The following is a 15,512-nucleotide window of genomic DNA, read 5'->3' as shown; positions in this document are numbered from 1 at the left end:
GCGAGTGAGTCACGTGGCCCAGACGTTCCCGACCAGGGGAACTTTACCCCACGGGAGTGCGAAGGCCGAGGGGAATTGTGATGAAGCCAAATGATGTCAGAGTCAAGACAGATAGCCGTCCCAGCAGTACCTACAGGAAGTCGCTGGCTGAACTGTGACACCGCATGCACTGTCTCGCATCGCGGTCACTGAGCCGGAGTTAGTGTTCGGCAGAATCTAAGTACAAAAAGTGATATTTTATGTTTTGAGTTGTGTTGCCCGCATGCAGTTCGTGGTTTGAACACTTCTTTGCTCGCATGTGGCGACTGCATGATCCTTTTCAGTAGGAGGGAAGACTACTCATGGTTTAGGTTAATTGAATTTTCTTGTTTGTCGAAGGATTGGAAAATATGATTTGACATGCTGCAGTGGAAATACGCATAAAGTGGTAGAAAATATGTATTTGTCCGTTGTCTGATTCTGCGCCGCTCTCCACCATCAACTTTCGTATTGGCGTTGCATTCCGTTCAAATCCATTAGTACTGTATTGTGATCAGAGAGCTCTTGCGGTTCGTGCAGCTTTCGCTGCTCCTCATGCGTTGACCCTTCCTTCTTGAGAAGAGAAATGATGGGAGCTTCCTGTCACTAACTGGGAGTCATTTGTGCCCTCTTTACAATGAAACTGTCAAAGAGGACCAAACTGAGGTCCCCTGCTGAGCCGTAAACACGACTCATTTCAGACATCTTCAGTGGCGGAGGATGTGCTCTCTCTCTTTCTGTTGCGATCTGCTGATGTGAGGTTCTTGGCCGAAAACGTGCCGCTAATGGCGTCATCTGGTGCTTCGGAGTGACTATGGACTAGAGTTGCAACACTTTGAGCTCTGAAAATCTGTTCCACCCCGTAGATCGAATTCGGAAGCCCACCATCACACAGGGAAATCTCCCCGACAAAAGACCAAATGGGCTAACAAGCATGATTTGTGATAAGGGATGCATACTAAGGTATAACAACAAAGCATGGGTGCGGAGCCGAGTATGGCCAGGGGAACTAACTAAACTCTTTTGCGCGCATCAAAACATTTCGCACTGAAACTAGCGGATTTAACACCCGATGGGTTCAACTTACGGGTGTTGAAAATTCGTGCTAAACAAAATCTCACCAAAAACAGACATGCCCTCCCTAACTTGGGAGGACCTCCATAAATATTGTGAATGGGTCGCCAACAATCATTGGATACCGCCAGCAATACAATAATAGTGCAAACAGAATAACCTGACAGATGCACTCACCAGCCACCAAACGTAGGACTGATCCGGTCCAGAAGTATCATGCAAGAGGTGAGCTGAGATCTAGCCTAGAAACAAAGACCTCTGCGTCATTATGAAAATCTAGATCTGCATTCCAATGAACGCCAGAAACACAACACGTGGAAAAAGCCGTTAATCTGCATGGACAGAAAGTTAGATTTTGATATGTGGAGTATCATCATCCTCTAAGATATCATCCGAAGTATTTATAACAGTGTTTACACCAAGTCCATCCACGAGGTGTCTTTTCAGGTCTTTGGTTGGTTGCAACGTTTGGTATGTGTGGCTCGTTACAACACAATGACATCAGATACGATAGAATACGAAAGAAATAAAGCGATAGCTCTCATAAACCTGAAGTTTTGACACATCAGCGTGCACCAAACCCAAATCATGACTAAAATAAGAAATGAAGACAAATTGCAAGCGCATAGGGTGATTAATCTGCGAAGATTACATACTAACCCGCCTATGGGCGTATAACATAGATCACCAACATGGGTTTAAAACCTGGGAGTATGTCCAGCATTTGCGTCTTAAAACGCGAGTTTTCACTTCCTCACAGATGAAGACACAGTGGCGGTCGGGGGCGTGCGGTTCCAGGTTGCCGTTACACGATAAGGAACACGCGCGTAGTGGCTTCCAGCCGGCACGTGCGCAGGCAACGAAACATCAACACGGAGGGGCGAGCTTCCCTTAGTGGAACAGAGGAACATGGCATGAAAAGACGGGTGGGGTAGGGATTCTTTGCGTCTTAACGTTTTAAATATTTTCGGCATTTCCCTCTCCTTCACCAAGTCATCAACCCAGGAAAGGTGAGTCCACAACAAATACATCGACTCGGCGATAATTTCAGCGATTCACTGCATATTTCCTGCGTGCGCCCAGTCTCTTTCAGGACGCTGCCATGCCATGTTAAGTTAAATAATGCCTTTTGCAGGAGAGAGCGTGTGGGTGTGACACGTGACCCGTGCGCACGCACAACTGAAAACACACGACTGTCCGTTTAGTTTCTGATCGTAGTATGCCAGTCCCGCGTCGTTTCGTACCCTGGGTGCGGAGATGTGGCGTAAAACGCAAAATCGACGAAATCGGAAAGCTGCATCTTCACAGCTGGTGCGCGCGTGAAGCACAAAACGTAAGAGTAACGATGATTGCGATCATTTGCATTGCGATTGATTAATATGATCATTGCGGTTAACATGCAATGATCATAACGATCATTGCAAGTTAAACCACGTGATTACTCGTTAGACTGCCCGTCGAAGCATGCCAATCGCTGCTCGCTTCGTTCCCTGGGTGCAAAGATATCACGTGTACACCCGTCAAAACGCAAAATCCGTTTTCCAGCGCGGCTACACATGACACGTAACACGTGTAACCTCATGTTCTCCGCAGACGACTTCCAGTTACAGTCTCTATCAATGTGTACTATTCCTGTGTCGCCGAGATGTGGCAAAAAACGTGAGCACCGTTGAAAACGGCGAAATCCACCTTGCCAGCTCGTGAAGGCGCGACACGTGGGCCGTATGATTGAAAACTTGGCACCGCCCAATGGCCCGTTGGATTCACTATTGTACACATGCCACTCCCGAATGGCTTCGTAACGAAAGTGCCGAGAAATGGTGCAAAACGTGAAAATGGGCGTAAGCTCAAAAATCCATATCGCCAGCACGTGTGGGGGTGGCACGAAGTGCATGGGGCCAAACCGTTTGGAAGGACACACTCTTACAATTGATGCGCTATCGAAACGTGCGACTCCCGGGTCGCTTCATGTCATGGGTGCCGCGACATCGCAAAAGGTGTAAACCCGTCGAAAATAGCCAAATCCATATTTCAGCACGTGGGCGCCATGACATATGACGCGTGTGACGAATCATCACCATCTTGCCCGCTCCATTCCTCATCGAGGCGTGCCACTCCCGAGTGTGTCCGTGTCCCGGGTGCCGACATGTAGCACAAAACGTGTAAACCCGTGGAAGATAGCATGCCATCTTTGAGCACGTCACACGTGATACGTGCGACCGTACCATTTCACATGGCGTCTCTCTTCGTTCCACCCCGGGGTCGCTCCGACCCGTCCTTGTCGAGACACGAGTGCGAGATCACGATCTGCCGGAGGCCGTGAAATGCGGCTGCCAGTCACGAGTGCAGACATCCTTTTGATATGAACGCACGCACGAGACTGCCGGGAGACGGAGCAGCACCGTTCCGTCGCGCCGTAAAATAGTCGTCATGCATCACGTTATTCTAAGCTCTTCTCTTCTATTCTAAGCTCTTCGTTATTCTAAGCTCCACAATCGGCTATGTTAAAACATCCGTTCAGAAAATTGCCGCTGCAAAGCGATACGCGATGAGACTCACACAACTCTGCCAGTGCGTGATATCTTAGCTCAAAAATCATGCTACAGGAAATATCGGAGGGCTCATATTCCTATGCTACAAAAGCTGCTGAAGTCCCGGTATAGTAGCCCATTTGAAGCGAGACCGTCGTCTGTCAAGGGAACTGGGGTAAGCCCAAAAACAGCTTGACCCCACACAGCTGGGTGCATATCAAACACCGCAAAACCGTAAATAAGCGTAGTTACATCACGTTCAAGCGGCGCTGAAGAACCCCTGAGACTGGAACGATAGCACTTATATATATATGTATATATATATATATATATATATATATATATTATATATATATGTACATATAGATATAGCTATAGAGATGGAGAGAGGGAGAGAGATATACATATATATATATATATATATAGATATATAGATATAGATATAGAGATAATAATACAAATCCTTATTACTACGTCCTAGAAGTGTGCCAAGGCCAGCCCTTTGCCATCATTATCTGCCTAAGACCCTAGGTTTTTTGAAGCCACTTTTTATTGCCTGCGAGCTGAGAACTGGCGGCGGTTATCCGGAAATGGCAGCGGAAATCCTCCCGGGCCCGTTTCACAATCGGGAAGCCTTCGGTCTCTCAGTCGACACCCATCAACCAAAGCTCGGCTTCTGTCACCAGCCGCTTGAGTTGACTCCTTGCTGAATGCTTGGTAGCAGTCAACGGACTGAACCAGGTGATGGAACAGACCCACCGAACCATTAAGTAACCTCGGCTCAATACGCCTATCCAGGGAATTAACTGGCTAATACCCCGTGAGACTGCCACGGTGCAGGATCGCTCCAACAGCAGATGCATCGCGCATCGCTTCGGGCTTTTCAGAAGTACAACCACCTTTGTCTGCCATGCATGATCCTTTACAAGCCGCGAACCACCTTGTCCTGAACAGCCAGTTGACGATCATCAGCCCACCGCGGCACTGTCATACGCCGTCGTGTGCCCAATGTTTTGTGCACGGCCGCGTGACAGGCTGAGATGTATTACGCAACTAACAGCCTGTGTTACCGACGTAGCAGTGACATTCTCCCGCGGCTTCTACCTACCCCACGCTTTTTGGCTCATATCTCGAATGTTCAAAAGATCTGGCCTGTTATTCTTTAGGAAGCTCTCCAGCCATCCTCTCCTGTTATAAGCGTGCCATTTGTACCGTGCCACGAAGCCCGCATTGATGTCTCCAAGAAGAACGGACACGGACACGTCAACTGATCAACGAACCTTTGAAATGCCGGCACGCATATCTGCTCTAGTGACGGAGATAGAGCTTATGGTGGTTCTTATTGCGCCAAGGTCAACGGATACGACCACTGCCCGCACATCGACGTCTAAAGGGACCGCTGTGTTTGGGAGGCCGTGCTGCACCGCGAGCGCCACACCACCGTGCGCTGTTGTATCAAGGATAAGACCCTTCCTATGCATGGTACAGCCAGACATTCGCTGACAATTGCTTGCGGACATGTTTGTTGCTTGTAGGCAGATCAGATTTGGTACGTGCAAGTTAGCAGTTAAAGTTAGCATGCTACCAGCCATTAAAAATGGCTAAAAAGCTGTGCCATTATATTGGCCAATTGTGTGAGAGAAGTATTTCATGTCGCAACCATGTGCACCCATACCCTTCCTTGGGTGGACTTTCTGGTCTTCTCCGTCCGTCCCATCCGGTGCTTTGCCAGAGATGTCTGGCTGCATTGCCTTGTTTTTCGGCATCATCCACACGATGGCAGCTGAAAACCATCCCATTCGGCGGCGCCTTCCTCCTCACACCCATGCTGGTCGGGGCTAGTGTTATTGGCTTATCAGTCAGGCCGGTTTTCACATAATGTCTGTCAAGGCTAAAAATATATTTCGCTTTAGCTCACTTACCTTTAACTAATGTACAAAACAAGCAAGAGGACACGCAGGAAAACAGATCAACGTGTTGATGCCAAAGCTACCAGATGTGAGTAGAAGCACCATAGACATCAGAAGCCTGAGCCTCATTGCTACCGGAGCCAGCATAGCTCTCAGTTGATGGGACGTGGTAGGAGGTGGGAGCCGTGGTGCTGTAATGCCTGACCGGAACCGGTGTGCTGTGTGGAGCGGGAGCTGTGGTGCTGTAGTTGGCCGGAGTTGGAGTGCTGTAGCTGGACGGTGCTGTGCTGCTGTAGCTGGTGGAAGCCGAGGTGCTGTGTCTGGACGGAGCCGATGTGCTGTGTCTGGACGGAGCCAATGAGTTGTGTCTGGCGGGAGCTGGGGTGCTATAGCTGGCCGGAGCCAGGCTGCTGTGCCTGGCCTGAGATGGTGTGCTGTGTCTGGCTGGAGCCAATGTGCTGTGTCTAGCCGGAGCTGGGGTGCTGTAGCTGACCGGAGTCGGGTTGCTGTGCCTGGCCGAAGACGGTGTGCTGTGCCCGGCGGAAGCCGAGGTGAAGTGTCTGGCAGGAGTTGGGGTGCTGTAACTTGCGTGACCCCGAGACCTCACGCGGACGGCAACTGGCGCCTGGTAGCCAGCAGGAGCCGGGTCGCTGTGCCTGGCGAGAGCCAAGGTGCTGTGTCTGGCAGGAGCCGGGGTACTGTAGCTAGCAGGACGTCCGCGCTTAAAGGCAGTGGAAGCTGAGGCCCTGTAGCTAGAATGAGCCGGGCTATTGTAACTAGCGGCAGTTGGGCCGCTGTAACTAGGGGGAGCTGGGCCGCTGTGGCTAGCGGAAGCTGGGCCGCTGTAGCTAGCGTGAGCTGGGCCGCTGTAGCTTGCGGGAGCTGGGCCACTGTAGCTAGCGTGAGCTGGGCCGCTATAACCAGCGGGGGCTGGGCCTCTGTGTCTAGAGGGAGCTGGACCCCTGTAGCTAGCGGGAGCTGGGACGCTGTAACTAACGCGAGTTGGGCTGCTGTAACTAGCGGGAGCTGGGCCGCTGTAACTAGCGCGAGCTGGGCCGTTGTAATTAGCGCGAGCTGGGCCGGTGTAGCTAGCGTGAGCTGGGCCGTTGTAGCCAGCGTGAGCTGGGCCGCTGTAACTAGCGGGAGCTGGGCCTCTGTAGGTGGCGACAGCTGGGCTGCTGTACGTGGCGACAGCTGGGCCGCTGTAGGTGGCGGCAGCTGGGTCGCTGTAGGTGGCGGTAGCGGCCTTATTGTAGCTGGCAGGAGCTGGAGCCTTGTGACTGGACGCCGCCGGGCCGTAAGCCCCCTCGCCCTGGTACACCTGAGGCACCACGGGCAGCAGGTACTGGGTCGGCACCGGTGTCGGCAGGATGTCGCTGTTGGGCCGGTAGCCGTTCTCGTCGGCCACGAAGTCCACTTTCACCGGCTGGCCGTAGTCGTCGGTGTAGCTCCAGCTGCCCTGGTGGACGTAGCCACCGGTGGACTGGCCGGGCTCACCGGGGCCGTAGCCGGGCCGGGGGTTGCCGTTCTCGGCATGGTAGATGCCGTTCTCCGTCTGGAAGCTCGACTGGTACGAGCCGTCGCCCGGCTGCACGTGCTCCTGGCTGACGATGGCGTAGTGGGCGTAGCGGCCGTGCTCCCCGGCCGTGTGGGCAGCCGGCAGTTGGTGTGGGTCGGCAGGGGCCGGGCCGTCGGCACGGGCCAGTGCGGCCAGACAGGCGGCCACCAGCTGTCCGAGGAGACACACGGTGTGAGAACGAGCATTGCGCGCTATCGGGACGGGATTTGGAGAACTGAGCAAAACTGACTGTGAGGCTAAGCTGTCACTACCTGCTCGGCTCGAAAAGGCAGGCGTGTTCACTTCATCCGGTTCTTAGTTGCTTTTACTTTACAAGATGATCTAATTATTTGTTTCCCACCAATATGAGGAAAAGCATGCTCTTCCGTGCCCGCTTGCTCTTTTCATTCATGCAAAACAATGCAGTACAAAAACATCAGGTAAGATGCTTGAAACGCGATTCTTCACAATGGTCTTGTTTTCACATTTGAGAGCAAGTACAAGCTGGTGCGTTACAGCACCAATAAAGCAAACGACACTGCATGACATAAAACAGAGCTTCACGATTCATCATTGCCTGTGCCGGGGCCGGATTACTGCAACCATCACATCCAAGTGGGTGCACTCACCAGATACATTGTTGTTCTGCTGTCGGCACTTGGACAGTCGTACCGAACACGCTCGGTGTCAAGCTTTTATATGGCAAACCGCGGCCGCTGTCCATACGTGACGATCTCAGCTCATTGGTCAGAAAGTCTCCGCCCATGCCCACAACCGAACCAGGCGCCATCAAACCGCAGTGTCACAACGTCCCGACATTGGAGTCAGACGGCTGGAAGCTGTCGGTGCCAGGCCGGGTGAGAGCCACTTCACCGGCGCTGTCCTCCTGCAATGGACCCTCACAACGGCAGAGGCCATCGGACCTGGCAGCTATCCGTCATCATAGGCAGTTGTCACGAACACCTGCTATGCCTAATGTCAGATAATTTTTTGAGTAACTGCTGGAGAACTTACGAGGGCATGTTTACCCTGCCTGACATCTATTTAGTTCGACAGTTCGCTTATTGACAGAAACAGTGCAAACAAGATAAGAATTTTGAAGCGCACAATCTGCTGAAATTATCCGACTCATCATAATGTTTGCTATTTTGTGTTGCAGATACTGTATTCTGTCGTTACATACCAGCTGCTAGTTGAGATTCTGTGCTGCCTTCCGTCATTTGCCAGCCAACCAAGGCTGGAATGTTTTCGAAATCATGCAAATTAAGATGTTGCCGAATACGTATTATGCTAAATATGCTGTATTTGATGCGATGCTCGTTGTTGGTTTTTTTGCGCCCCCCGGATGCATATTTGGCGCTTCAAAAGAGAAATAACATTGTGACATGATTTCAACGTCTGGGAAATAATTCCCAATCATACATTATAAACGCTGGCAGGAAGCCCAACATCGCCCAGCCGTGCCAGCGTCTCAATTCAAGTCTCCAGCGCCAAAAGAGCTGTGCGTAGTTATGTCACCCAAAAGAATGCACGGACAGGTCAACTGGTCAACAAGGGCTTGAAAAGTCGGCACATACATCTGATGCTATGATGGAAAGCAGAGCACAAGGGAGTTCTCATCGCGCCCAGGTCAACCAATACAGCCACCATTTGCAATTCGGTGCTTAAAGGGACCAATGTTTCGGGAGGACCGTGATGTACTAATAGCGCCAGCCCACTGTGCGCTGTAGCATCCGGTGGTAATGCCATCATATATATGAGGTAGTCGAACATACGCTAAGAACTGGTTGCAGACAAATTCGCTTTTGGTGCGCAGACCGAAGCTGATATCTTCAAGCAGGAGCATGAGCGAGATCTCACAGAGCGAAGAAGAGTGGGACAACCAGAACAGTTGCAACAGAAACCTAGATTAGTGGGCCATGGGAACACACAGTTTCTGGCGTGCTGTAAAACAACATGGCGTATTGTTAATGTTCTTATTTTCACTTGTCTACTCGTGATCTTTTACTGTCAACATTTTGATACGGACATATTTATGCATGCCATAAAGTTCGTAGTAAAGACGGGGAGTAAGGTGGTCGACGCTGCCCCCAGGGCAAATATGTGCGCACGCGACGGACGATCTTTAGGCGAGGGTGCGTCAGTAGAATTATGTCAGAACCCTTTGCAATTGCACTGGAAAAACAATGTCACAGATGTAAGGCACGTCGAGACCCTACAAACTGGCAACAAATGTCCACTACCCCCTTACCTACGGCGTAGACTTCGTCCCCAAATGAAGCCGTCTCGGTGCTCAGTCGTGAGGGACTCGACCTCCTCCTTGGTTGGATTTTCAGGTTTTCAACGTCCGTTTCCTCCACAACGTTAGCAGAGACGCCTCTTGTTTCCCACAAATCCAGAGACACCTTTTTTCTGCCCTATTTTCCTTCGCCATTCTGTGCCACTCGTTACGGTTGCATTGGTAAATGGTAGCGATGCTGTTGAGAACTGACGAGTTAAAGCAGCGATAGGTAGGACGCTTGTTACTTGATAGTTGCTGAACTCTAGATAAGGTACGTTTTGCTATTGTTCGATCTAGGCATATTTCATTTTTTTCAATCCAACTCGTTTCGATGTTATTCAGTCTAAGTTCATTTGATGTTATTTACTCTTATTAGATTTAGTGTCATTCAATCCAACTGAAGCTGATGTTTTTCCGCCAACTTTATCATTCTAATCAGATAAAAAATTACCCTCTTGCTGCGCTGTATAACCGAATTATATCGAATGCCTTTAAGGTAAGATAATGTCTTTCTTGCTGTTCTGCTCTGAAAGCTCGCCACGTCATCAACAACGCCCTGCAAAAAGCTCATCGACATTGCTGTAACCGTTTTTCGTGTGCCTGTGGGCTGAGAAATGGCAGCACTTATGCGAACACTCCCCGGTCCCCCAACCAGTATGCAAAACCGACAGGTCTTTCAGTCGACACTACCGGCAAAACCTTGGCCCAACACATTCGATACATTAGTTGGCTCAATGACGAATGTTTCCCAGCAGTTAAGACTGAGCCAGATAATGGCACAGACCCGCCCACAATCCATAAAATTCCGTTCAAACTTTTGGTGGAGGGATAAAGTGACTGATATCTCACGCGTGCGAATCCCTCGGTGCACGGCCGTCCCAACGGAACACGCATGATGCACGTGATCGGGTTTCCTTAAGTAGAACCTGGTGGTCTGTCGTGCACGATCCCTTAAAAACCTTAAACCATTCTGTTTGGAAAAAGCGGTCGGCGGTAATCACGCCACCATAGGACCAACACACTCCACATGACATTGTACTGTAGGTCTTGTATTGAGGGCATTGTATTGGTGGTACTGTAGACATGCATCTCGACACGCTTCATTTTTCTACACCGCCTGTCCAAGATCGGTGGAGCCTCCGGTGGTATATGGGACAGGAAGCAGACCGGCCGCTGCCTGAAACCCTCTGCGAGGCAAACACCATCATTGGGCCGAAAAGAGCCCTTGAAGTGCATGCAGGTCCGCCAAAGTCTGCGCCTGGCCGCCCCGCCGCGGCAGGAGAGCACCTGCTAGTCAACTGATCCGCGGGATAGAGTGGCGCGCGAGCTGACAGGGCGTGGCAAGTGACTATTGTTCCAGAGCTTCACACGACGGCGGCCTTTTTCCGTTTCGGACCGCCACTTCAAAAGAGACATTTGCCACCGGCCAGTCGGACGAGATTGGTGAACTCGCGGTGCCCGACCATCGGCGGAAGGATAAAACAGGACAGCTGCCTTGTCCCCCTCCCATCCTCCCAGGTGTCGGCACCATGCAGCAACGGGATGAGTGGGGGACGCGCGTGACCCACCCGAGGCGAATCATGAGGAGAGTGGGCGGACCTTGCACCATCGGGGGCGTGGCGATGCCCGAATCCCCCAGGGCACGGTGGGGGGTGGGAGGGGGGACATCCCTGGGGTTACGAAAGGCTGGCTCGGCAACGTATTAGAGGAGAACATTCCCGGCGGAGGATTTGACCATACAAAAACGAGGCGAGCCGACCCAGTTTCACGAAACTGTAAGGACAAAAAACTTTATGAAACAGACTTAGAAATAGAGTCTCGGAGCAGGAACTGTCCGAGAGAATTGTCCGAGGGAGGTCTCACAGGGGCGGAGCCAACTTAAGGACAAGGTCTCAGTGGAGCAGGACTCTGGCTGCTGAAGGACTCCAACGCCAGACTTTGCAGTCATGCTGGTGCCCACAGTCTGTGCTGTTGGCCTAGGCCCAGTTTCAAAAACCCATTGCATGATGTTGGACTTATTTTTATCATAATCCTCCCCTCCCAGCTTCATGTTAACTCTAAATGGGAAGTCATTCCTCTGAATGGAAACAATTCTAAGTCTCCGAAAAGCTGTTTTCAAATTCTAACATCGAGGAAGAAAATTCATGTGGCCGAAATCAGGGCGAAAATCAGGTCCTGGCAGCACATCAGTTCAGCGTTCTCAGCTGAGCCCCCAACCGATATTTGAAAGGGACACCCCTAGTGTACAACATGGCTAGAATTTACCAACCTGGGACAAAAAGCGTAAATGATAATCGGATCATTATCGGGGGCCCTTATGTTTGTATCAGGCGCTGTGCCCTCGTATCGTTGCGTTATGTAGCGTAAGTATCAAGGAGGAAGCATATAGCTGGATATGTACTCTGAGTGTGGTTGACTGTATGCGTGAAGACTTTCCAACTGCATAGACGTTGAAGACTGTGCAAATAGTCTGCTTCTGCCGATGCAAGGATGCATCGCAGCCTTACCAGCCATCTGGTGCCTACCTGCTCGCAACAGCTGCGAGAGCAGCATCACAGCTACCTCCCCGACCCGGACCAGCACGCTCGTCACCGGGGTCGTCCGGTAGTGACCGCCCAGCCCATCGGCCCTGTCGACGCGCTGGCGGATCTCGGGCGACATCGAGGCGAACACGAATGCCTCGGAGATTCCACCGAGAAACGAACTGCACAGAGATCAATATTGTTGAAACTTTACCGGCTAGCTGAAAAGGATCTCAGCGCTTGACACACGCGAAGCTTTCGTCCCCCAGTGTCGCTGTCGCCGTTCTCGGTCGTGAGGATCCCGATCTACTCTTCCTTGGTAGGACTTTTATCTCCTGACGCCCCGTCCCCTCCCGTGACATGCGAAAGACTTCTGGCTATATAACCTTGGTTTTTGGAATCCTACACACGACAGCACATGCATCCGGTATCGCCTGTCGCGACGCACCCTGCGCAAGGAGGCTTGCTTGCACTGATGCTAAGACTCCATGTAAAGGAGCTCAATGACCATTCCATCGGCTTCAAGTGCACGCTGATTAGGGCTGAAACGTATATATTCCCTTAAGATCACACTTAAAATACACACAGCTAGCAAGGAGGAAAGCTTGGCATGTTCGACGTCACCCATGTCAGTTGTGAGTGAGAGCACCATAGTCATCATAGGTATCATAGGAAACCCGAGCCTCATGGCTACGGGAGCCAGCATAGTTGTTAAAGGCTGGAACATGGTGGTTGGTGGGTGCCATAGTGCTGTACCTAGCGGGACCTTGAGACCTCGCGATGATGGCAGGTAGCGCCTAGTGGCTGGTGGGAGCCGGGGTGCTGTGGCTGGCGGGAGCCGGGGCATTGTAGTTGGACGGAGCAGGGGTGCTGTAGCTGGTGGGGGCCGGGGTGCTATAGGCAGCGGAACGTCCGTGCTTGAAGCCGGTTGAAGCTGAGGCCCTGTGGCTTGAAGGAGCTGGGCTACTGTGGCTGGCGGGTGTTGGGCTGCTGTAGTTAACGGGGACTGGACCACTGTAGGCGGCGGCAGCTGGGCTGCTGTAGGTGGCGACAGCTGGGCTGCTGTAGATGGCGGCACCTGGGTCGCTGTAGGTGGCAGTAGCGGCCTTATTGTAGCTGGCAGGAGCTGGAGCCTTGTGACTGGACGCAGCCGGGCCGTATGCCCCCTCGCCCTGGTACACCTGAGGCACCACGGGCAGCGGGTACTGGGTCGGCACCGGTGTCGGCAGGATGTCGCTGTTGGGCCGGTAGCCGTTCTCGTCGGCCACGAAGTCCACCTTCACCGGCTGGCCGTAGTCGTCGGTGTAGCTCCAGCTGCCCTGGTGGACGTAGCCGCCGGTGGGCTGGCCGTGCTCGCCGGCGCCGTAGCCGGGTCGGGGGCTGCCGTTCTCGGCACGGTAGATGCCGTTCTCCGTCTGGAAGCTCGACTGGTACGAGCCGTCGCCCGGCTGCACGTGCTCCTGGCTGACGATGGCGTAGTGGGCGTAGCGGCCGTGCTCCCCGGTCGTGTGGGCAGCCGGCAGTTGGTGTGGGTCGGCAGGGGCCGGGCCCTCGGCGCGGGCCAGTGCGGCCAGACAGGCGGCCACCAGCTGTCAGAGGAGATACACGGAGTGAGAACGAGCATTACACCAAGAGCACGCTACCGGAGTGTGATTTGGCAAGCTGGACATAGCTACAAACAAAGGAGATGGCCATAGCAGGACATAGCACAGGACATGGACTTAGCCAGTCGTGCGGCTATTCTGTCATTTAAGTCCTGTGTTTAAAATTCAGGTGGTCTTCGCTACATTCGCTTCTCAAGTAACGCGTACTTAACGACGTCGACACATGGTTTTCCATCCGTTGCCATGAAAACAGAGATGACCTTCCGTGCCCATTTGCTTCAAGTACTTCAAGCGAAGTCTTGCATTACAAAAACATCACCTAAGGTTTTGCTGCAACACAGGTTTTCCATAGTTGTCTTGTTTTTAGCATTATTAAGCACATGCAAGAACTGGACGAAAGATGATTGCCTGTGCCACGATCATCAAATTGCCAATAGGCGCACTCACCAGATGCATTGTTGCTTGTTGTTCTCCCGTGGCCTGTTGGGCTGTGGTGTCGGTCACATTCGGTGGCAGGCTTTTATACGGCACACTGCTGGCGCCGTCCAGACGTGACAATCCCACCTTAGTGGCCAGAGAGTCGCCGCCGATGCCCATAACCGCACCAGCCACCGGCAAACCGCAGTGTCACAACGCCCGGACATTTGAGTCAGACCAGAGTCAGTCACGGTCGGGAAGTCGACGGCGCCAGACCGGTTGTGAGTCACTTCACCAGCGCTGTCCTCCTGCACTGTGACCCACACAACGGCAGAGGTCAGCAGGACCTGGAGGCGAGCCTGCATCGGACACAAGCACGAGCTGTATACAATGCACGAGAATATTCTGGGAGAGGTGTCACATTGGCATGCCTACCATGACGAACATTACGTTACTACTGGTTTGTTTATTAAAACAAGTGGCAAAAACAGTTTTGTGAAATGGTCTGGATCTCGTCAATCTGCTGAAACTAAGTCCAACAACAAGCCGACGCGCTACAATTTTTTTCCGGAAGTTACATTCAAAGTTTCGCAAAGCCTGTGTGTACCAAGCGACGTACGTTCCAGTTGGTCAGAAAGCTGCGACCATGGCGTAGACGCTACCTGACCGCGAGGCTGGCGTAGACGCTACCTGACTGTGAGGCTGACGGCCCGTCGCGAGTGAGTCACGTGGCCCAGACGTTCCCGACCAGGGGAACTTTACCCCACGGGAGTGCGAAGGCCGAGGGGAATTGTGATGAAGCCAAATGATGTCAGAGTCAAGACAGATAGCCGTCCCAGCAGTACCTACAGGAAGTCGCTGGCTGAACTGTGACACCGCATGCACTGTCTCGCATCGCGGTCACTGAGCCGGAGTTAGTGTTCGGCAGAATCTAAGTACAAAAAGTGATATTTTATGTTTTGAGTTGTGTTGCCCGCATGCAGTTCGTGGTTTGAACACTTCTTTGCTCGCATGTGGCGACTGCATGATCCTTTTCAGTAGGAGGGAAGACTACTCATGGTTTAGGTTAATTGAATTTTCTTGTTTGTCGAAGGATTGGAAAATATGATTTGACATGCTGCAGTGGAAATACGCATAAAGTGGTAGAAAATATGTATTTGTCCGTTGTCTGATTCTGCGCCGCTCTCCACCATCAACTTTCGTATTGGCGTTGCATTCCGTTCAAATCCATTAGTACTGTATTGTGATCAGAGAGCTCTTGCGGTTCGTGCAGCTTTCGCTGCTCCTCATGCGTTGACCCTTCCTTCTTGAGAAGAGAAATGATGGGAGCTTCCTGTCACTAACTGGGAGTCATTTGTGCCCTCTTTACAATGAAACTGTCAAAGAGGACCAAACTGAGGTCCCCTGCTGAGCCGTAAACACGACTCATTTCAGACATCTTCAGTGGCGGAGGATGTGCTCTCTCTCTTTCTGTTGCGATCTGCTGATGTGAGGTTCTTGGCCGAAAACGTGCCGCTAATGGCGTCATCTGGTGCTTCGGAGTGACTATGGACTAGAGTTGCAACACTTTGAGCTCTGAAAATCTGTTCCACCCCGT

At 52.0% G+C, this 15,512-nt stretch overlaps 1 protein-coding gene across 1 annotated transcript in view; it reads right to left on the bottom strand.

Moving 5' to 3' along the window:
• Positions 1–13,954, bottom strand: part of LOC119094112 (skin secretory protein xP2-like) — a 22,517-nt gene extending 8,563 nt beyond the window's left edge. Inside the window, exons 1-4 of the mRNA XM_037217187.1 lie at positions 13,946–13,954; positions 12,902–13,483; positions 6,718–7,262; positions 6,141–6,189 (exon numbers count right to left, since the gene is read on the bottom strand). Coding sequence (XP_037073082.1) covers positions 6,141–6,189; positions 6,718–7,262; positions 12,902–13,483; positions 13,946–13,954 — 1,185 coding nt within the window. The remainder of the gene's footprint in view (positions 1–6,140; positions 6,190–6,717; positions 7,263–12,901; positions 13,484–13,945) is intronic.
• Positions 13,955–15,512: the final 1,558 nt, after the last annotated feature.

The sequence above is a fragment of the Pollicipes pollicipes genome, unplaced genomic scaffold, assembly GCF_011947565.3.
Source record: "Pollicipes pollicipes isolate AB1234 unplaced genomic scaffold, Ppol_2.1 Scaffold_4002;HRSCAF=4701_pilon_pilon_pilon, whole genome shotgun sequence".
Taxonomy (NCBI): Eukaryota; Metazoa; Arthropoda; class Thecostraca; order Pollicipedomorpha; family Pollicipedidae; genus Pollicipes; species Pollicipes pollicipes.
This window is presented reverse-complemented; position numbering and strand designations above follow the sequence as displayed.